We start from the raw sequence: 23,397 nt of genomic DNA on the forward strand, positions 1-23,397 counted from the left end.
GCAACTACTTCAGAGTTTTCCTCTAGAACAAACTGTCTATAATAAAATCTGATACCAGTAAAGAGGTATAACTCTCTTTATATTTGTAATGTTCATCTTCAAAATAAATACTCTTCACTATGAAAGCTTGTATTTTCTGAAAAATCTTGAAATTGCACTTATAATGCTTTTATTAAGTACAAATTCTCTGGTGTTAAGATGTGAGCATGTGGTGTGAGATGTGAGCAAGTAAGACATGAGTCAGATATGAAAATGGATTTTTCAGTCTTTATATAATTTATCTCAAGTATAAAGGCTTTCTTGTACAGTAAGGTGTGAGCACTGGTTACAAGTTTTGCCACATTGTTCAAACGTGTAGGCCTTTTTTATAGTATAAATTATCTTACCTAAATCAAGTGTGACAACCATTTAAAGGCTTTGTCTCATTCTTCAGATTTCTAGGGTTTCTCACCATGATAATTTCTCTTATGGTTAGAAAAGTTTGCGGTGTTGTCAAAAGCATTGTCAAGTATTTCTGGTTTGTAGAGTTTCTCTCCAGTATAAATTATTTTATGTCTGTTAAGAATTGAGGGCTGGCCGGGTGCAGTGGCTCATGCCTGTAATCCTAGCACTTCGGGAGGCTGAGGAGGGTGGATCACCAGGTCAAGAGATCAAGACCATCTTGGCCAACATGGTGCAACCCCGTCTCTACTAAAAATACAAAAATTAGCTGGGCATGGTGGTGCGCGCCTGTAGTCCCAGCTACTCAGGAGGCTGAGACAGGAGAATTGCCTCAACCCGGGAGGCAGAGGTTGCAGTGAGCCGAGATCGCGACATTGCTCTCCAGCCTGGGTAACGAGCAAAACTCCGTCTCAAAAAAAAAAAAAAAAAAAAAAAGAATTAAGGGCTTACTAAAGGCTTTACCAGGTCTTTCACACTTGTAGGATTTCTGTACAGTATAAATTTACTACTTAGTAAGACTTGAGAAATGGTTAAAAGCTTTGCCACATTCTTCACATTTGTAGAGTTTCTCTGCAGTATAAATTATTTGTTTAATAAGGTTCAAGGATTAAAAGCATTGCCACATTCTTCATAGTTGTAAGGTTTCTTTCCAGTATGAATTTTCCTATGTTTAATAAGAACTGAGGATTGGTTAAAGGCTTTACCACATTCTTCACATTTGTAAGGTTTCTCTCCAGTATGAATTATCTTATGATTAGTAAGGGTTGAGGACCAATTAAAAGCTTTGCCACATTCTTCACATTTGTAGGGTTTCTCTCCAGTATGAATTATCTTATGTTTACTAAGGTTTGAGGACCAATTAAAACCTTTGCCACACTCTTCACATCTGTAGGGTTTCTCTCCAGTGTGAATTCTCTTATGGGTAGTAAGGAATGAGGACCGATTAAAAGCTTTGCCACAGTCTTCACATTTGTAGGGTTTCCCTTGAGTGTGAATTTTCTTATGTTTAGTAAGGATTGAGGACTGATTAAAAGCTTTGCCACAGTCTTCACATTTGTAGGGTCTCTCTCCCATGTGAATTCTCTTATGTTTAGTACGGTTTGAGGACCAGTTAAAGCCCTTGCCACATTCTTCACATTTGTAAGGTTTCTCTCCAGTATGAATCATCTTATGTGTAGTAAGGTTTGAAGGCTCATTAAAGGCTTTGCCACATTCTTCACATTTGTAGGGTTTCTCTCCAGTTTGAATTCTTTTATGTGCAATAAAGGTTGTGGAAAATTCAAAAGCTTTGCCACATTCTTTGTATTTGAAGGGTTTCTCTTCAATATGAATTCTCTTGTCTCTAGTAATGGTTGAGAACCACTTGGAGGCTTTGCCACGTTCTTCACATTGGTACAAATTCTCCCCACTATGAACTCTTTGATGTTGACTTAGGTGTAAAAGCATGCAAAACAATTTGTCACATTTTTCACATTTGAAAGGTTTCTTTCTAGTCTGTCTTATATTATGTCTATTTGAATTTTAAAATTTATGAAAGACTTTCATTTATTGATCACATTGAAATACTTTGCTCTGGGTAGTTGTGAAACACTGGTTGAGTTCATTATAACCTTCTTTATGCACCTTAAACTCATCCACCACACTTTCACAGCCTTTTCTTAACTGTAAATTCTCAGGTCCACATTTTCTGTACCTTCTCAGTATCACTTCTTGAAAAGAATCTTTTATGTCTTGCTCTGGCCAAAGGTATTTTGGAAAATAAGAACACATAGCTGAAAGAAATAAAAACAACAAATTGTTAAACTTACTATGCTTAGATAAGCATACTTTACAAATTGAACCTATATTATAAAGGTAGCTGAGGACTGTAATCCCAGCACTTTCAGAGGCCAAGGCAGGCAAATCACCTGAGGTCAGGAATTTGAGACCATCCTGACCAACATGGAAAAACCCTGTCTCTACTAAAAATACAAACTTAGCTGGGTGTAGTGGTGCATGCCTGTAGTCCCAGCTACTAGGGAGGCTGAGGCAAGAGAATCACTTCAACCCGGGAGGCAGAGGTTGTGGTGAGCCGAGATCACGCCATTGCACTCCAGCCTGGGCAACAAGAGCGAAACTCTGTCTCAAAAAAAAAAAAAATTCTGAGGCTGGGCGCGGTGGCTCACGCCTATAATCCCAGCATTTTAGGAGGCCAAGGCGGGTGGATCATGAGGTCAAGAGATCGAGACCATCCTGGTCAACATGGTGAAACCACGTCTCTACTATAAATACAAAAATTAGCTGGACATCATGGTGCGTGCCTGTAGTCCCAGCTACTCGGGAGGCTGAGGCAGGAGAACTGCCTGAACCCAGGAGGTGGAGGCTGCGGTTAGCCGAGATTGAGCCATTGCACTCCAACCTGGGTAACAAGAGCAAAACTCTGTCTCAAAAAAAAAAAAAAAAATTCCGAAAGAAAAAATGTCAAAATAATGAGGCTAAACAAAGATATTTATAACAAACATATATATAAGAACAATTTCAAAAGTCACAGAAAAGAGAATGGAGCTGCAAGATAAAAATGATGTGTCACTTATAAGCATAGTCTTATGAGATAGGTGGTGAACTGTCCACAAAAACTCTGCCAGCCACAAAGAAACTGTGTGATATAGTTAACATCCTGAAGAAAATACCTATCAAGTGAGAATAACACCATCAACATATCTATCCTGCCAAATAATTTTTTAAAAAGACCTTAAAAAATAACCAAATTCTGAAAAGTTATATTGCAATTCATTTGCCCTAAATATAAACGGAGCTGAAAGCAGTTGCTTTTACTGAAAATAACACGATTCAACAAAACAACACATAATTGTATAAAATACCTTATTTTCTGGGAAGAAAATGTACATACATAAAAATGGAATTTCTTAGCATTATAATAATGGTGCAAAAACATTTTTAGTTATTCTCTAAAATTTGAAAGATAAAAGCATATAAATCATTATAAACATTTATTAATGAATATACAACATGATATATATAATTAGCAACATCAATGACAAATTTTAGGGCAGATATAATGAGAAAAAAATTTTGAATGCAGCTTAAGTTCATTTTCACCAGATTAAAATACATTTTTGTATCTTTTAGAGGCTCTGTGTAATCCCAAAGGTACCACCAACAATGTGTCTGCATAGATACACAACACAAAATAAAAAAGTGAAAGCATATCAAGATAAGTATAAAAAAGACACAAAGACAGAAAAAGAGAATGAAGAACAAAGATACAAGAAGCAAATGAAACAAAATAACAATACTAAGTTTTCATAAGTGAAGAAAAGTAAAATTATTCTCACACAAGCAAATGCTGAAGGAATACATCACCACCAGGCCTGCCTTGCTAGAGCTCTAGAAGGAAGCACTAAATATGGGAAGAAAAAACCATTACCAGTCATTGCAAAAACACACTGAAGTACCAAATCAATGACACTATAAAACAACTACATCAACAACTCTTCAAAATAAGCAGCTAGCTCCATTTGGACAGAATCAAAACCACACATAACAATATCAGCCTTAAATGGAATAGACTGAATGCCTCAACTGAAACAGAAGGGCAAGCTGGATACAGTTACGACCCATATGTATGCTGTATTCAAGAGACCCATTTGACAGGAAAAGACAAACCCAGGCTCAAAGTAAAGGAATGGAGGAAAATTTACAAGGCAAATAAAAGCATAAAAAAGCAGGGATTGCAATCATAGTTTCTAACAAGACAAACTTGTTGTTCAAACCAACAAACATCAAAAAAGAAATGCATTAAATAATGGTAAAGAGATCAATTCAAGCAGGACCCAGATTCATAAAACACATTGGTAGAGACCTACAAAGAGACTTAGACTCCCGCATAATAATAGTGAGAGACTTTTAACATTTCACTGTTAATATTAGACAGACCTGTGAGACAGAAAAGTAACAATAGTTTTCAAGACTTGAACTCGGCTGCGGGTCAAATGGACCTGATAGATATCTATCTACAAAACTCTCTAGCCACAAACACCACAATACACATTCTTCTGAGCTGCACATGGCAGGTAAATATACATATTGATCATACAATTGGAAGTAAAACACTTCTCAGCAAATGCAAAAGAACTGAAATCATAACAGTCTCTCAGACTGCAGTGAAATCAAATTAAAACACAAGAGTAAGACTCACCAGGCACGATGGCTCATACCTGTAATCCCAGCACTTTAAGAGGCTGAGGTGGGTGGATCACTTGAGGTCAGGAGGTTGGGATCAGCCTGGCCAACATGGTGAAACCCCATCTCTACCAAAAATACAAAAAGTTACCTGAGCATGGTGACACATGCCTGTAGTCGCAGCTGCTCAGGAGACTGAAACACAAGAATCACTTGAAGCCAGGAGGCAGAAGTAGCAGTGGGCCAAGACCATGCCACTGCACTCCAGCCCAGGTGACAGAACGAGACTCTGTTACAAAAAAGCAAAACAAAAAACACCTCAAAAGTAAGAAACTCATTCAAAAGCACACAACTACATAGAAATTGAGCAACCGGCTCCTGAATGACTTCTGGCTAAATAACAGAATCAGCAGCGGGCATCTATGCCTACACCCTTCTGATCATACCGGATCTCTGTATCTAAGCAGGGTTGGGCCTTATTGAGACTTGGATGTGAGACCACTTGGGAATAATGGGTGCTTTACACTTTCGCTGGGCATGGTGGCTCACTCTGTCCAACACTTTGGGAGGCTAAGGCGGGCAGATCACCTGAGGTCAGGAGTTTGAGACCAGCCTGGCCAACATGGTGATACACCATCTCTACTAAAAATACAAAAAACTTAGCTGGATGTGGTTGTGGACACCTGTAATTCCTCAGGAGTTTAAGGCTGGAGAATCACTTGAAACTGGGAGGTGGAGGTTACAGTGAGCCGATATCATGCCACTGCACTCCATCTAAAACTAAATAGATAGTTTTAGATAGAGCAAAACTCCATCTAAAAAATAATCAGAAATAAAAAAATTATTTGAAACCAATGAGAATGAAGAGACATTCCTTGTACCAGAATCTCTAGCACACAGCTAAGGTAGTGTTAAGGGGGAAATTTATAGCACTAAACACCCACATCAGAAACCTAGAAAGATCTCAAATGGACACTCTAACGTCATAACTAAAAGAATGAGAAGACCAAGAGCAAAGAAACCTTCTAGCAGAAGACAAGAAGTAACCAGATTCGAGTGGAAGTGAAAGCCACAGAGACAAAAAAACTCTTCTAAAAAAAAAAAAATCCAATGAATAGGAACTTTTTTTTTTAAAACAGAGTCTCACTCTGTCGCCAGGCTGGAGTTCAGTGACACAATCTTGACTCACTGCAATCTCCACCTCCCAGGTTCAAGCAATTCTCCTGCCTCAGCCTCCCGAGTAGCTGGGACTACAGGCGAACACCACCACATCCAGCTCATTTCTGTATTTTTAGTAGAGACGGGGTTTCACCATGTTGGCCAGGATGGTCTCGATCTCTTGACCTCGTGATCTGCTCGCCTCGGCCTCCCAAAGTGCTGGGATTACAGGCGTGAGCCACCACACCCGGCCAAAACGTTCTTTTTTTTTTTGACAAAATTAATAGACTGCTACCTAGACTAATAAAGAAAAAGAGAAGAATGAAATAGATAATAAAAAATTATAAAGGGGATATCACTACCGACCCCATAAAGTAAAAACAACGTTCAGAAAATACTGTAAACACCTGTATCCACATAAATTGAAAAATCTAGAAGAAATTAATAAATTCCTGGACCCATCCATCCTTTCAAGACTGAACCAGAAAGAAGTTGAATCCCTGAAAAGACCAATAACAAGTTCTGAAACTGAGGCAGTAAATAGCTTACCAACCAAAAAAGGCCAGGACCAGATGAATTTATAGCTGAATTCTACCAGAGGTACAAAGAGAAACAAAAAGAAACCGTTTCTTCTGAAACTATTGCAAATGATAGAAAAGGATGGGACTCTTCTTCTTTTTTTTTTTTTAGAAAGGAGTCTCGCTCTTTTGCCCAGACTGGAGTGCAGTGGTGCGATCTTGGCTCACTGTGACCTCCGCCTCCTGGGTTCAAGCAATTCTCCTGCCTCAGCCTCCTGAGTAGCTGGGACTTTAGGCATGTGCCACCACACCCGGCTAATTTTTCATATTTTTAGTAGAGACGGGTTTCATTATGTTAGACAGGATGGTCTCAATCTCCTGACCTTGTGATCCATCTGCCTCTGCCCCCCAAAGTGCTGTGATTACAGGTGTGAGCCACTGCGTCTGGCTGGGGCCTCTTCCTAACTCATTCTATAAAACCAGCATCATCCTGATATCAAGACCTGGCAGAAATTTAAAAAAATAAAATAAACTTCAAGCCAATATCCCTGATAAACATCAATGCAAAAATTCTCAATAAAATACTAGCAAACTGAATCCAGCAGCACATCAAAAAGCTTATCCACCACAATCGAGTTACCTTTATTCCCAGGATGCAAGGCTGGGTCAACACACAAAAATTGACAAACCTAATTCATCACATAAACAGATCTAAAGACAAAAACCACATGATTATCTCAACAGATGCAGAAAAGGCCTTTGACCAAATTCAACATTCCTTCATGTTAAAAACTCTCAATAAGCTAGGTATTCATGGAACATACCTCAAGATAATAGGAACTATCTATGACAAATCCACAGCCAGTAGCATACTAAAAGGGAAAAAGCTGAAAGCATTCCCCTTGAAAACTGGCACCAGACAAGGATGCCCTCTCAGCACTCCTATTTAACATAGTATTGAGTTCTGGCAGGGAAATTAGGCAAGAGAAATAAGTGATATTCAAATAGGAAGTCAAACTGTCTCTGCAAACAACAGGATCCTAGATCTAGAAAGCCCCATTGTCTCAGCCCAAAACCTTCTTCATCTAATAAGCAACTTCAGGAAAGTACTGAGATACAAAATCAATGTGCAAAAAACACAAGCATTGCAATAGGCCAACAATAAACAAGCGGAGAGCCAAACTTCGAATAAACTCTCATTCACAATTGCTACAAAGAGAATAAAGTACCCAGGAGTACAGCTAACAAGGGAAGCAAAGGACCCAAATAAAAAAGACAGAAAGAATCAATATTGTAGAGATGGCCATACTGCTCAAAGTAATTTATAGATTCAGTGCTATTCAGACTAAACTACCATTAGCATTCTTCACAGAATTAGAAAAAACTATTTTAAAATTCATATGAAACCCCAAAATATCCTATATAGCCAAGAGAATCCTAAGCAAAAAGAACAAAGCTGAAGGCATCATGATATCCAACCTAAAAGTGTACTACAAGACTGTAGTAACCAAAGCTGCCTGAAACTGTTATAAAAACAGACACAGAGACCAATGGAACAGAATACAGAACTCAGAAATAAGATTCCGTATCTACAACCATCTGATCTTTGAAAAACCTGACAAAAACAAGCAATGGGAAAAGGATTCCCTTTTAATAAATGGTACTGGGAGAACTGGCTAGCCATATGTAGAAGGTTGAAACTGGACCCCTTTCTTCCGCCTATACAATTAACTAAAGATGAATTGAAGACTTAAATGTGAAACTCAAAACTACAAGAATCCTAGAAGAAAATCTAGGCAGTACCATTCAGGACATAGGCATAGGCAAAGATTTTATGATGAAAGCAATTGCAACAGAAGCAAACATTGACAAATGGCATCTAATTAAAGAGCTTCTGCACAGCAAAAGAAATTAGCATCAGAATGAACAATCTACAGAATGGAAGCACATTTTTGCAGTCTATCCATCTGACAAAGGTTAGATGCAGAGTCTACAAAGAACTTAAACAAATCTACAAGAATAAAACAACCCCATTGGAAGGTGAGCAAAGAACAAGAATAAACACTTTTCAAAAGAAGACATTTATGTGGCCAACAAACATGAAAAAACTTTCAACATTAGTTATCATTAAAGAAATGCAAATCAGGCCAGGCGCGGTGGCTCAAGCCTGTAATCCCAGCACTTTGGGAGGCTGAGGCGGGCCGATCATGAGGTCAAGAGATCGAGACCGTCCTGGCCAACATGGTGAAACCCCGTCTCTACTAAAAATACAAAAAAAAAAAATAATGAGCTAGGCGTGGTGGCGTGTGCCTGTAGTCCCAGTTACCTGGGAGGCTGAGGCAGGAGAATTGCTTGAACCCGGAGGTGGAGGTTACAGTGAGCCGAGATCACACCACTACATTCCAGCCTGGCACCTGGCGACAGAGCGAGACTCTGTCTCAAAAAAAAAAAAGAAATGTAAATCAGAATCACAATGAGATACCATGTCACGCCAGTCAGAATGGTGATTATTAAAAAGTCAAGAAACAACAGTGTTGGGGAGGCTATGGAGAAGCACACATGCTTTTACACTTTTGGTGGGAATATAAATTAATTCAACCATTGTGAAAGCCAGTATGTGACTCCTCAAGACCTAGAACCAGGTATACTACTGGACCCACGAATCCCATTAGTGGATATATACCAAAAATATATAAATCATTCTATTATAACGATACATGGTTGTGTATCTTCATTGAGCACAATTCACCATAGCAAAGATATGGAATCAACCCCCATCTATGGTAGACTGGATAAAGAAAATGTGGTACACATGCACCATGGAATACTATGCAGCCATAAAAAGGAACAACATCAGGTGCAGCAAACTACCACAGTGCATGTTTACTTATGTAACAAACCTGCACATCCAGCACTTTCAGTGGGAATGTAAATTAATTCAACCATTGTGAAAGCCAGTATGGTGACTCCTCAAGATCTAGAACCAGGTATACTACTGGACCCAACAATCCCATTAGTGGACATATACCAAAAGAATATAAATCGTTCTATTATACAGATACATGGATGTGTATCTTCATTGCAGCACAATTCACAATAGCAAAGACGTGGAATCAACTCAAATGCCCATCTACAATGGACTGGGTAAAGAAAATGTGGTGCTGGGCATGGTGGCTCATGCCTGTAATCCCAGCACTTTGGAAGGCTGAGGTGGGTGGATCACGAGGTCAGGAGTTCAAGACCAGCCTTACCAACAAGGTGAAACCCCATCTCCGTTAAAAATGCAAAAATTGGCCAGGCACAGTGGCTCACACCAGTAATCCCAGCACTTTGGGAGGTTGAGGCGGGTGGATCACGAGGTCAAGAGATCAAGACCATCCTGGCCAACACGGTGAAAGCCCATCTCTACTAAAAATACAAAAATTAGCTGGGCGTGCTGGCACACACCTATAGTCCCAGGTACTCAGGAGGGTGAGGCAGGAGAATTGCTTAAACCCAGGAGGCGGAGGTTGCAGTGAGCCAAGATCATACCATTGCACTCCAGCCTTGGTGACAGAGTGAGACTCCATCTCAAAAAAAATAAAAAAAGTAAAGAAAATAAAAGGAACTCTGCTTGATTATCCTCTTTATAGCAAAACAATTTTTCAATAATCCCTGAAAAAAATGCCTTCATGAGAGAGCCAGGCATCATGGCTCACATCCGTAATGACAACTATGTGGCACAGTCAGGTTGGAGAATTTCTGCAGGCCAGGATTTCAAGACCAGCCCAGGCAATAAACAAGACCCCATCTCCAAAGTAAGTGCCTTTAGGAGACCTTTGAGATTTAGGGAGGGAATTGTGAAACTCTGCTAAAGCCAAAAATTGAGGAGTGTTTTTTTTCAGAGGACAGGACCTCATTCCGGTGGGAAACTACCTGATCTTAGCTACAGAACAAGAAATGGCCCAACCAACTTGGTCCCACTGAGAATTCTGAAGTTAACCCTGTAATTATTACAACCGCCTCCCTGTTACAGTTTGAGAGAGGTCCTGCCCTACCAGAGATGTGGAGGAACATACCCATTTACAGCCACACAGTTTTTACTGTGGCCCCTCAAGCAGTTCAGTAACTCAGTTCCAGATCTCTGAGCCAAACTTCATTACCACTTTTGCCTAAACAGAAATTCACACAGTGACTTGAGACCACTCTGTGTACTTACTCAGTGAAAGCCATACCCATTCACCTGCTGATATAAGGGCCATTATATATGGACCCAACCGCAGAAACCTGTCCTACAGATCAAAGTCCTTAAGGATAAAATCTGTCCAAAAATAAAATGGAAATTACAACTACCCAAACCCTTTGTAACAAGCCACCTAAAGGTGGACCCTAGTGCAGACGCAGCAGCCTGTGACCAAGCTACAAACCCTCCACTACAAACCCAGAGGGCATCCCATCACTCTAGGCACACAACAGAAAATGGTCTTTGCCTCCTGAAACCAGTTTATAAAATCGTAAGGAGTTGTTGCTCCTTCAAATTCACAGACACCAATATGAAAACATATTGTGCCCACCGTCAATGCTTCTATTTTAATGTGGAATTGAAAGTGTGTGGCACAAGAATTACTCAAAAACATTTTTAAAAAGCCATTGGAATTGAAAAGAAATCAGTAAAAATTGCTGTTTGTGGATCATATGATCTTATATATAAAAAACCATGAACAAACATTAAAATTTGTCTAAACTAATAAATACAGTCAGTAACTTAACAAAATATAAAATTAACATAGAAGTTATGATTCCATACACTTAGCACAAGATATCTGATACAATAAAGAAAACAATCTTATTTATAATAGCATTAAAATAATAAATTTCCGAGAACAAATTTAACCGAGAAGATGAACAATCTTTGCAATGAAATATATAAGCTATTAATGAAAGAAATTAGAGAAGACAAAAATTTAAAAATATTTTATGTTGGCTGAGTATGGTGGCTCATACTTGTAATCCCAGCACTATGGGAGGCTGAGGCAGGTGGATCATGAAGTCTGGAGATAGAGACCATCCTTGACAACATGGTGAAACCCTGTCTCTACTAAAAATACAAAAATTAGCCAGGCATGGTGACACATGCTTGTAATCCCTGCTACTTGGGAGGCTGAGGTAGGATACTCATTTTAACTCAAGAAGTGGAGGTTGCAGTGAGCCAAGATCGCACCATTGCCCTAAAACCTGAGTGACACAGTGAGAATATGTCTCAAATAAAAAAAATTATGTCTGTGGATTGAAAGAATAAATATTGCTGGGTGTGGTGGCTCACTCCTGTAATCTCAGCCCTTTTGGAGGCTGACGCTGGCATATCACCTGAGGTCATGAGTTCCAGACCAGCACAACCAACAGAAGAAACCGTCTCTAGTAAAAATACAAAATTAGCCAGGAGTGGTGGTGCATGCCTGTAATCCCAGCTATTCGTGAGGCTGAGGCAGGAGAATCACTTGAACCCAGGAGATGGAACTTGCAGTCACCTGTACTGCACCATTGCACTACAGCCTGCGAAATAAGTGAAACTCCATCTCAAACAAAAACAAACAAAAAACAACAAAAAAAGGAAGAATAAATATTGTTAAAGTGCCATATTATAAGTATTCTACACATTCAATAAACTTCCTGTCCAAATTCCACTGGCATTTTTTTCATGGTAATAGAAAATACAATTCTAAAATTTATAAGAAACTACAATAAACTTAAATAGCCAAAGCATTCTTGAGAAAAAAAGAACAAAGAGGAGGAACATCATAGTTTACCATTATTTTTTTATTTTATTTTATTTTTTTGAGACGACGTTTTGCTCTTTTTGCCCAGGCTAGAGGGCAATGGCACCATCTTGGCTCACTGCAACCTCTGCCCTCCAGGTTCAAGCGATTCTCCTGCCTCAGCCTCGCAATTAGCTGGGACTACAGGCACGCCACCACACCTGGATAATTTTTGCATTTTTAGTAGAGAGGGGGTTTCACCTTGTTAGTCAGAACCACCCTCCTTGGCCTCCCAAAGTGCTGGGATCACAACCATAAGCCACCATGCCCAGCATAATTTTCAATTTCAAACTATATTTTAAGACTATAGTAATATAGTTGGCTGGGCGTGGTGGCTCACGCCTGTAATCCCAGCACTTTGGGAGGCTGAGGCGGGTGGATCACTAGGTCAAGAGATCGAGACCATCCTGGCCAACATGCTGAAACCCTGTCTCTACTAAATTAAAAAAAAAAAAATTAGCCGGGCATGGTGGCACATGCCTGTAATCCCAGCTACTTGGGAGGCTGAGACAGGAGAATCGTTTGAACCCAGGAGGCGGAGGTTGCGGTGAGCCGAGAATGCGCCATTGCACTCCAGCCTGGGTAACAAGAGCAAAACTCCGTCTCAAAAAAAAGACTATATGGAATATGCAGAAAAATTAACAAAGACGCCTCTAATGCAACAGAAATCACTACTCTCACACATTCCAGACATGATGCAAAAAAAGAACTAATAGTTTAACATAGAGGTTTTCAAAATTATGCAAATATTTGTGTGTCCCCCAAAAACAATTAAAAAGCAGTCAGATTGTACGGTCTCTAATATGCCATGAAGAGGACTTTGGCTCTCACTGGAAATGAAGGAAGGTCACCCAAGGAAAAGTAGAATTTTTAGAGAATTTAAAAGCATAAGACAAAAGATGCCTCCACAAGAGAGAAAAATTTAAGAAAATACTCAGGCTTCCCAAAAACTATTTGCTTTTCAGCATACCTTCCCAAATCAAGTTGTAAGAACTGGCTTTTTTTTACCTTTGGACCTCTCATCTGTGATGTCTATTATATTCACTTTCACCTACCATTGGGTCTGGCCACCATCTCATGTGTCTTCACATTACAGGGCTCTTTTCCTTGCACCAGACAGGTGATTGGGTTTTCCTTACAGACAGTAATACCTGCTTTATTAAAAATAAATAACATGTATCATTCTTCTATTCTCTAATTACTAACCTAGTACTGTGCTCAGTAAAAAGTATGTAATAGCATATTCTAGAAAATTAATCCCCAAATACTAATTAATGAGAGACATCTCTAAATATTTGGAAATATTTTAAATTTGTAAGTCCTTAATTTAGTACCTAGTACTTATGAATTAAAAACTGATGGCAGTAAATAGAGTTTAAAATATGGGCAATGATATTTTATGCCACTAAATTTCAGGAATTACCATTAATCTAGAGTAAAAAATACAGGGCAGCTGAGGAATGTGGAAAGTTCAGATCAAGATCAAACATGTTGAATAAATTCTTTTCTACATAAACAAATTCATCAAGATTTTCTTAAAACAAATCAGAAAATCATTTATACAAAGTATAAATTACCAAAATAAAAAATTCTACAGAAAAAGAAACATAAATTTTAGGATATATTAATAATTGTGTATTAAAGTTATTCTCACCCAAGAAGACCAGGTTTCTGTAGTTCTCTAACATCACATTTCTATACAAATCCTGCTGAGCAGGGTTCAGGCACTGCCACTCCTCCAAAGAGAATTCTATGGCCACATCCCTAAAAGTCAGTGTCTCCTGAAAAACACACATGCACACATATATTTAACAAGTGGCCATGGGAAGAATTTCTTATTTGAGTTAAGGTGAAATGACAGCATAAAGACAATTGGTTCTGACTTATAAAAATAACAAATTATCCAATAATTTTCAATGCAGAAATATTCTCTAATGTATTCTCTTCCTTTGAGGGCAGAGGAAGGCATAAGATACACATCACCAGTGCCTATCTGATACTCTTCTGGATGATAAACTGTGGGTGGGAGACCCTATAAGTATGAGGAAGGAGTCAGAAGCCTCAACCTGTTCCCATATAAATAATGAAGAAAATAACTAGAGATATAACTATAGTAGTTATTCCTACGTGATCTTAGTTATTCACAGGTTATCTTAGATATTCATAGGTAACCATTAAGATATATATACATATACTCAGCATAATCTTTTACTAAAGCCTCTCAGGTTGAAGTATGAACCTAAGGTGACACTGTGAAAGAAGTGACCCTAATGCAAGATACTCTAAGCCCTCTGTCATGCCCACGTAAGGGCTGCTGGAGGGTGCCTTGGCTGTGCAGCAGCACCAGCACTGGGAAAGGGCCCGCTGTTTAGCCAGCTGTGGAAGGGGATATTTACGATGTCTCCTTCCCCAGAGGAGCTAGGAGAAAACTCGGCGCCTCCAACCTCTTGTGGTATGTGACATCTGGGGACTTAATTGTCTCTATGTGATGCTGTGCTTCAGTGGTCATATTCCATGTCCACTTTCATCTTCCGCTTCTGCACCTGGTCTTTCTTTTTCTTAGAAGATATTAGTAATACTAACATAAATCTCAAGGTCTTTATTCTTTCTTGACAAGTATGAAAAAAGTGTTGGCGTATTATGCTTCTTACCTCATCTTGGCTACTTGAAAGTTCTGGGCCGCCATTCCTATGGCACATAATGTACTTGACCCTACCACTGACAACCATGACCTCACCCTACCTACCCTGCCCCCTGCTTTTTATTCAATAAAAGTCAGAGTGCCCAGGCACTCGGGGCCACTGCCGGACTCCGTGCTTTGGCTGGCAGTGGACCCCTGGACCCAAACTCTGTTTTCTCTTTCTCAGTGTCTTGTGTCTTTTATTTCCACAGTTTCTCATCTCCACACCTGTAGAGAGGGGCTCACAGAACCCTGTAAGGGCTGGACCCTATAATAAAATATATAATTAAGGACATAAACACAAATGTATACATTTTTTAGTGTTATATTTACATCATGATGAGTTGTGTATATTTTCAGACAAAGAAAACATGATGAGTTATAAGGTAACTCTCAAATTTAAATGTACAATAAACTAGAGATCCTGTCATAACAATTGTTTTTTTTCCCAGAAGATTTGGAATAAAGTGTTCGTTTTTAAAATTCTAACAAGGTCACTAGTAATGCCAGTGTTTTTGACCCAAGAAGACTATTTTGTCAAACATTCAGTAAGTAAAAGAGACTGTTGTCCCCAATTTTTCTGGCCTGTAAACAAAGACAAGAGCCGGCCAGGCAAGGTGGCTCCTGCATGTAATCCCAGCACTTTGGGAGGCTGAGGTACTCAGATGACGAGGTCAAGAGATCAAGACCATCTTGGCTAACATGATGAAACCCCGTCTCTACTAAAAATACAAAAATCAGCTGGATGTGGTGGCACAAGCCTGTAGTCCCAGCTACTCGGGAAGCTGAGGCAGGAGAACTGCATGAACCCAGGAGGCAGAGGTTGCAGTGAGCCAAGATCATGCCACTGTACTCCAGCCTGGTGACAGAGCAAGACTGTCTCAAAGAAAAAAAAAATTCTTCATTTTCCAAAGACAGATAGGTGAAAAAAATAAAAATAAAAAAAAAACCTAAGAAAAAATGGCAGGTGCCAGATTAAATGTGATGGTTTATGCACATTAGCTGCATAAATATACTTGACAATGAAAAGAAAAATAATTAACTCTATAGTTTAAAAAAAAGAGAGCTCTTTAAGCAAGTAAAGTATTCACATCAACTACTCAGAACAATTTCTCATGATGTGCTATTGCACACGGAAAAACAGCATCACTGCTGAGATACTGCCCCTCAAAAAGTCAATTATAGACTGAATTTAACCATAAAGAAAAATTAGTTTAAGCAAAGGTGAAGATATCTTCCATATTCTATACTTTTTAACCATGATTTTAAGTAATCTTTCTTTAGCACCCTAAAGAGCAGGTATCTCTCAATAATTTTTTTCAGAATACCTGGGTAACAAATGCCATCCCGTTTAAATAAGCATTTTCTTAATCCTGTTCTGCACAGTGCTACCGGAGAACACAGATGAAACCTCAACATTCTATGTTCTCCATCTTTACTAATGACCTCAGCTTTCCCCCAATAGGAATCATGAGTATCCACCTCTTCCCATGTTCAACAGCAACAAAAGGAAGACTTTTTTTTTTTTTTTTTTTTTTGAGACGGAGTTTCACTCTTGTTACCCAGGCTGGAGTGCAATGGCGTGATCTCACCTCACCACAACCTCCGCTTCCTGGGTTCAGGCAATTCTCCTGCCTCAGCCTCCTGAGTAGCTGGGATTACAGGCGCGCACCACTATGCCCAGCTAATTTTTTGTATTTTTAGCAGAGACGGGGTTTCACCATGTTGACCAGGATGATCTCGATCTCTTAACCTCGTGATCCACCCGCCTCAGCCTCCCAAAGTGCTGGGATTACAGGCGTGAGCCACCGTGCCCAGCTTCACAGATGTTCTTAAATGCAAGCTTAAGATAACTTTAGGAATTGTGACATTAGAAGAGAGAATAAATTTTAGTATTTATGGGAACTGAAATGTTCATGACTATCAAACAGAATAGGAATTAACTGAAGGGACTGAACTAACAGAAGACTGAGTAATATTTTTGACTTTGCACAAAACATCACTGATCCTTTGGTTTGTTTTTTACAGTCAAGAAACTGGGCCAGGCGCTGTGGCGCACGCCTGTCATTCCAGCACTTTGGGAGGCTGAGGCTGATGGGTCACCTGAGGTCGGGAGTTTGAAACCAGCCTGACCAACATGGAGAAACCCTGTCTCTAATAAAAGTACAAAATTAGCCAGGCGTGGTGGCACATGCCTGTATTCTCAGCTACTGGGAAGGCTGAGGCAAAAGAATTGCATGAACCCAGGAGGCAAAGGTTGCGGTGAGCTGAGATTGCATCATTGCACTCTAGCCTAGGCAACAAGAGCAAAACTCCATCTCAAAAAAAAAAAAAAGAAAAGAAAACTAAATAGTAAGGCAAAAATATCATCACCACTATTCAGCATGAAATAGTTACAGTAAATGGATCTTCGTCCCTTTACAATCCTTAGGACTAATGGTGTCCTTGTAGAAAAAAAAAAAAAAGAGGCGGGAGATGTCAGAGGTAGACGGAACCAGAGCAAATCTATTTTGAATAGGGGCTGGGTAAAATTGGGCTGAGATTACTGGGCTGCATTCCTGGATAGTTAGGCATTCTACGCAACAGGATAGGATAAAATGTCAGCACGAGATACAAGTCATAAAGACCTTGCAGATAAAACAGTTTGCAGTAAGGAAGTCAAATAACATCCACCACCGAGAGTTACGGTGGCTGTATGAGAGTACATCTCTGTACTCTCTGTAACAAGAAAATAAACAAATAAATTAAAAAATTGCTTGAACCCAGAGAATACAGTGTATTTTCTCTGAATACAGAGAAATAATTTCTTTACAGAAAATATACTCTGTAAAGAGAGTGACCTCTGGTCGCCCTCACTGCTACACTCCCACCAGTGTCATGACAGTTTACAAATGCAATGGAAACATCAGGAACTTACCCTATGTGGTCTAAAATTGGGAGACATAAATAATCCACCCCTTGTTTAACATATAATCAAGAAATAAAGATAAAAATGTGCAACCAGCATCCCTCGGGGCTGCTCTGCCTATGGAGTAAGCCATTCTTTTATTTCTTTCCTTTCTTAATTAATTTTGTTTTTTACTTTACTGTATGGACGACCCTGAATTTTTTCTTGAGCGAAATCCAAGAATCCTCTTGTGGGGCTTGAATTGGAAGCTCTTTTTGATAAGAACTCTGCACATTTTCTTCTTTTTCCCATTAAAAGAATCAGCTGAAGGGACAGGCACAGTGGCTCAAGTCTGTAATCCCAGCACTTTGAGAGGCTGTGGCGGGTGGATCACCAGGTCAAGAGATCGAGACCATCCTGGTCAACATGGTGAAACCCCGTCTCTACTAAAAATACAAAAAAATTAGCTGGGCGTTGTGGCACCTGCCTGTAATCCCAGCTACTCAGGAGGCTGAGGCAGGAGAATTGCCTGAACCCAGGAGGCAGAGGTTGCGGTGAGCCGAGATCGTGCCATTGCACTCCAGCCTGGGTAACAAGACGGAAATTCCGTCTCAAAAAAAAAAAAAAAGAAACTGAATTTGTCTCCAGTGGTCTAAATACAATTTTTCACAGGCTCCAGAACTTTGAACTATTCTCAGTCTGAGTCAACAACCTCATTTTATATCTCTTCCAAGAGCATGATGACTTCACAATAAAATATTCTCTGATCTAAAAATCTGATTTTTCACCCTTCATTTGCCATTCTCCTCCCACCTTCTCTCTAATCTTGTTTGCTGCTCCCTAGAAAAGAAAGCCCCTGTCTGCCTAAACTTTGCCATCCTTTCTTTTTTTTTCTCTCTCTTTTTTTTTTTTTTTGAGACTGAGTTTCACTCGTTACCCAGGCTGGAGTGCAATGGCACAATCTCGGCTCACTGCAACCTCTGCCTCCTGGGATCAGGCAATTCTCCTGCCTCAGCCTCCTGAGTAGCTGGGATTACAGGCACGCGCCACCATGCCCAACTAATTTTTTTGCATTTTTAGTAGAGACGGGGTTTCACCATGTTGACCAGGATGGTCTCGATCTCTTGACCTCGTGATCCACCCGCCTCAGCCTCCCAAAGTGCTGGGATTACAGGCGTGAGCCACCGCACCCAGCCTTTTTCCTCTCTTTCATACCTATGACTCAACTTTGCCATCCTTAAAATTTTTTTTATTTATTTCTTTATTTTGAGACAAGGTCTTGGTTTATTGCCCGGGCTGGAATGCAGTGGTGCGACCTTGGCTCACTGCAACCTCCACCTCCAAGGTTCAAGCAATTCTGCCTCAGCCTCCTGAATAACTGGGATTACACATATATGCTGCCCACGCCCAGCTAATTTTGTATTTTTAGTAGAGATGGGGTTTCTTCATGTTGATCAGGCTAGTCTCAAAGTCCCGACCTCAGGTGATCTGCCCACCTCAGCCCCCAAAGTGTGAGCCACCACATCTGGCCCTTGAAGTTTTTAATAATTGGTACTTTTTCCTGTTGCAATACTCCTTTGGAATTTAATTTTTTTAAAACATAAATCTAACTTTGTTTTATATTCCAAAGCCCAGAAACTGCCTCAAAACAATAATAACTTCAACACCCATAAGACCCTCTCAGTCCCCTTTCATCTTAACCTTAACTGCACTTAGCAGTAAGTCTTCTTCCATAACTGGGATGCGCAGGCTGAGACATCTGCAGGAAAGGCAACCCAGAAGAAAAACTAACTTTGCTTTTAAAAACCTTTTTGCGGCCTGGCGCGGTGGCTCAAGCCTGTAATCCCAGCACTTTGGGAGGCCGAGGCAGGTGGATCACGAGGTCAAGAGATCGAGACCATCCTGGTCAACATGGTGAAACCCCATCTCTACTAAAAATACAAAAAATTAGCTGGGCATGGTGGCACGTGCCTGTAATCCCAGCTACTCAGGAGGCTGAGGCAGGAGAATTGCTTGAACCCAGGAGGCAGAGGTTGCGGTGAGCCGAGATCGCGCCATTGCACTCCAGCCTGGGTAACAAGAGCGAAACTCTGCCTCAAAAAAAAAAAAACAAACCTTTTTGCAAGCTCAATATTACCCTTAGCTATTAGTCACTGGGCTGAAGATTTAATTTCCATGTTAGTTACTGACTTGGTTTTGGAAACTATGTGTTTGAAAAATTCAGCAAAATTACTCAAACACAGTGTTCATGTAAGGGAAGAATATTTTAAGCTACTTATATTTTATACATCAGTAAGAAAAGCAAAAGTATCTATTCCTATCAGATAACATATTATTTTATTGCTTTTATTAAAAATCGTGTAGTAAAGAATTAGTCATATGGGAACACTTCTAGGTGGTACCAAATTTCATCTCATAAAACTCAGAAATCAAGATAACAAGATGTGAACAGAGATATTCACTCTCAGAAATTTACCCTCCTAAAAGAATCTCTGTAACTCACCAATTATCTACCACATTTCTCATGAAAATATATTAACTGGCCGGGCGCAGTGGTTCATGCCTGTAATCCTAGCACTTTGGGAGGCCCAGGTGGGTGGATCACCCGAGGTCAGGAGTTCCAAGACCAGCCTGGCCATCAGGGTGAAACCCACCTTAAAAAATAAATAAATAAAAGGGAAAACCCATCTTAAAAAAAAAGGCCGGGCGTGGTGGCTCACACCTGTAATCCAAGCACTTTGAAGGCCAAGGCGGGCGGATCACCTGAGGTTGGGGGTTCAAGACCAGCCTGGCCAACATGGTGAAACCCCATCTTAAAAAAAAAAAGAGGCTCAAGCCTGAAATCCCAGCATTTTGGGAGGCCGAGGCGGGTGGATCACGAGGTCCAGAGATCGAGACCATCCTTGTCAACATGGTGAAACCCGGTCTCTACTAAAAATACAAAAATTAGCTGGGCATGGTGGCACGCGCCTGTAATCCCAGCTACTCGGGAGGCTGAGGCAGAAGTATTGCTTGAACCCAGGAGGCGGAGGTTGTGGTGAGCAGAGATCGCGCCATTGCCCTCCAGCCTGGGTAACAAGAGTGAAACTCCGTCTCAAAAAAAAAAAAAAAAAAGTGAAACTCTGTCTCAAAAAGAAAAATGTCTACCTTTCAAGCCCTACGAATGTAATGCAATTTACAGCTAAAAAACTGAGGTCAAAATAAGTAAACAAATATTTTTCGACGTGACAAACCCAGGCAGTGCTGATCAAAAAACAGATGTGTCAGCCGGGCGCGGTGGCTCAAGCCTGAAATCCCAGCACTTTGGGAGGCCGAGGCGGGTGAATCACGAGATCAACAGAGACAATCCTGGTCAACATGGTGAAACCCCGTCTCTACTAAAAATACAAAATACCAGCTGGGCAGGGTGGCGCGTGCCTGTAACCCCAGCTACTCAGGAGGCTGAGGCAGGAGAAGTGCCTGAACCCAGGAGGCGGAGGTTGCAGTGAGCCGAGATCGCGCCATTGCACTCCAGCCTGGGTAACAAGAGGGAAACTCTGTCTCAAAAAAAAAAAAAAAAAAAAAAGACACTGCTTAGGACACGTGAAAAATGTAGCAGAAAATCAATTTCCCATGGAGTGTGAAAATAATTAAATGGCAATTAGACTGAGGTGTGTCTAGTTCCTGGATTCGTACTTTTAAAGAAATCTAACTGAGGTGCATTTTTTAGTAAATAACTACACTGAGAGAAAATTCAGCCTTAACCAACTATAAACTGCCAATTAACCTCTGATTACATAACCAAGAAATGCTCAGCTTTATTGTACCAATTAAGAAACTCCATAACTGTACCTAACCAGTTAGTGAATTTGGTTTCCTTCATCATGCAGTTTATTTATTTGTATTTTTATTTCTGATGAATTCACAGAAACAGGCTTCAGAAGGTGGGCATCATGCAGTTTATAACGCTCTTTCCTTCAAGCCCCGTCCATGAACCACAAATGACAAACCACAGCAGGTGCTTGACAATTTTTTAATCACTCTTTGATTAAATTATTTAATGGTTTTAGGGTGACTCCCATACATTTTTAACAGAAGAAAAGAGCTGGGAACCCCACGGACTAAAGCTTTTCACTCATGGAACCCGCACCCGGAGTCAGAATTCTCCCCTGACGACCCTCCTGTGGTCCCTGCACAATCGGAGAGACGCGACGCTACGGGTGAAGAGCCGCCCAGGGATGGCTCCAGACCAGAGCACAGTCACTGTGCAGGGAAGAGGCAGTACACCGGGCCCGGCTGTAAGCGCAGCCGCCATCTTATGGCTGAAGGGGACTGAGGCCGAGCTGGGCAAGAACTCCGGGCGCAGACTGTGGGGAGCCCTGAGTCCCGCCACAGCCACTTCCCACCGGTTCCAACCAGCCCCTTCCCCTGTCTCGGGGGTTCGACCCGGCACTCTCACCATTTCTAGGGCTCCAGGGGGTCCCGGCGTCATAGCTGTGGAACTCCCAATAGCTGCAGGTCGCAGAGCCACAGAGGCTGAGACTCTAGGAGCAGAAGACACAGAGAAGTGAAGATGAGACCCGGAGCTCCTGCAGCGGGAAACAAAGGCCGCGCCACATTCCGGAAACCTTCCGGTCCGCTCCAGCTGCGTGCCTGATTGGACGGTTCCCAGCCCAGCGTCGCTGATTGAATAACGTGTAAAACCCCACCCTCTCAGGCCCTGAGTGACAGAAGATGTGATCAGACGCTGGACTGAGTAAAGAAAAAGTGACAGACAGCCTAGGCTGCAGCCTTTTCGGGCGGTACTTCCTTCCTGAGCTGGGCCTGGCCCACCACAGAGTATTAAATGCCTTTAAACTGGTGTGTAAAGTCGTATGCATTTACAAATAATATTTTACATGGCTATTTACAAATAGAAAGAATATACCTGGGTTCAAACAATTCTCCTGCCTCAGCCTTCCGAGTAGCTGGTACTACAGGAGCACGCCACCATGCCCAGCTAATTTTTGTATATTTAGTAGAGACGGGATTTCACCTTGTTGACCAGGATGGTCTCAATCTCTTGACCTCGTGATCCACCCGCCTCGGCCTCCCAAAGTGCTGGGATTATAGGCGTGAGCCACCACGCCCGGCGCATCTTTTTTCTTATTGTTTTCAAAGACTTTCTTGATTTCTGACTTAATTTTACTTAATTTTTTTTTTTTAACAGAGTCTCACTGTAAGGCTGGAGTGTGATGGCATGATCTCAACCCACTGCAACCTACGCCTCCCAGGTTCAAGTGTTTCTCCTGCCTCAGCCTCCTGAGTAGTTGGGACTACAGGCACCCACCATCACACCCAGTTAATTTTTGTGTTTTTAGTAGAGGCAGGGTTTCACTATGTTGGCCAGGCTGGTCTCAAACTTCTGACCTGGTTATCCACCAGCCTTGGCATCCCAAAGTGCTCAGATTACAGGCATAAGCCACCGCACCTGGCCCTTAATTTTACTATTTACCCAGAAGTAATTCGGGAGCATGTTGTTCAATTTCCATGTGGTTGTATAGTGTTGAGGTCTTTGTTTGTTTGCTTGTTTTTAGAGGAAGTTTCACTTTTTCGTTCAAGCTGGTGTGCAGTGGCCTGATCCGGGCTCATTACAACCTCTGTCTTCCAGTTTCAAGCAATTCTTCCACCTCAGCCTCCCGAGTAGCTGGGATTAGAGCTGCCCGCCACACACCCAGCTAATTCTTGTATTTTCAGTACAGACTGGATTTCACCATG

General features: G+C 40.9%; 1 protein-coding gene across 2 annotated transcripts; it reads right to left on the reverse strand.

The window, feature by feature from the left end:
- Positions 1 to 247: 247 nt before the first annotated feature.
- On the reverse strand, positions 248 to 22,273 carry LOC100395582 (uncharacterized). 2 transcript variants are annotated; one of them, XM_035285606.3, is made up of 4 exons: positions 22,100 to 22,273; positions 13,749 to 13,875; positions 13,150 to 13,245; positions 248 to 2,213 (listed from the first exon to the last, which is right to left on the reverse strand). In XM_035285606.3, exon 4 carries the CDS (start codon positions 1,885 to 1,887, stop codon positions 1,042 to 1,044), a length of 846 nt encoding a protein of 281 aa, XP_035141497.3. In that variant the 5' UTR covers positions 1,888 to 2,213; positions 13,150 to 13,245; positions 13,749 to 13,875; positions 22,100 to 22,273; the 3' UTR covers positions 248 to 1,041. The 2 variants fall into 2 exon arrangements, with proteins under 2 accessions (XP_035141497.3, XP_078218217.1); XM_078362091.1 differs by having other exon boundaries at positions 13,150 to 13,248.
- Between the last annotated feature and the right edge of the window lie 1,124 nt (positions 22,274 to 23,397).

This window comes from Callithrix jacchus, chromosome 22 (assembly GCF_049354715.1).
Source record: "Callithrix jacchus isolate 240 chromosome 22, calJac240_pri, whole genome shotgun sequence".
Taxonomy (NCBI): domain Eukaryota; kingdom Metazoa; phylum Chordata; class Mammalia; order Primates; family Cebidae; genus Callithrix; species Callithrix jacchus.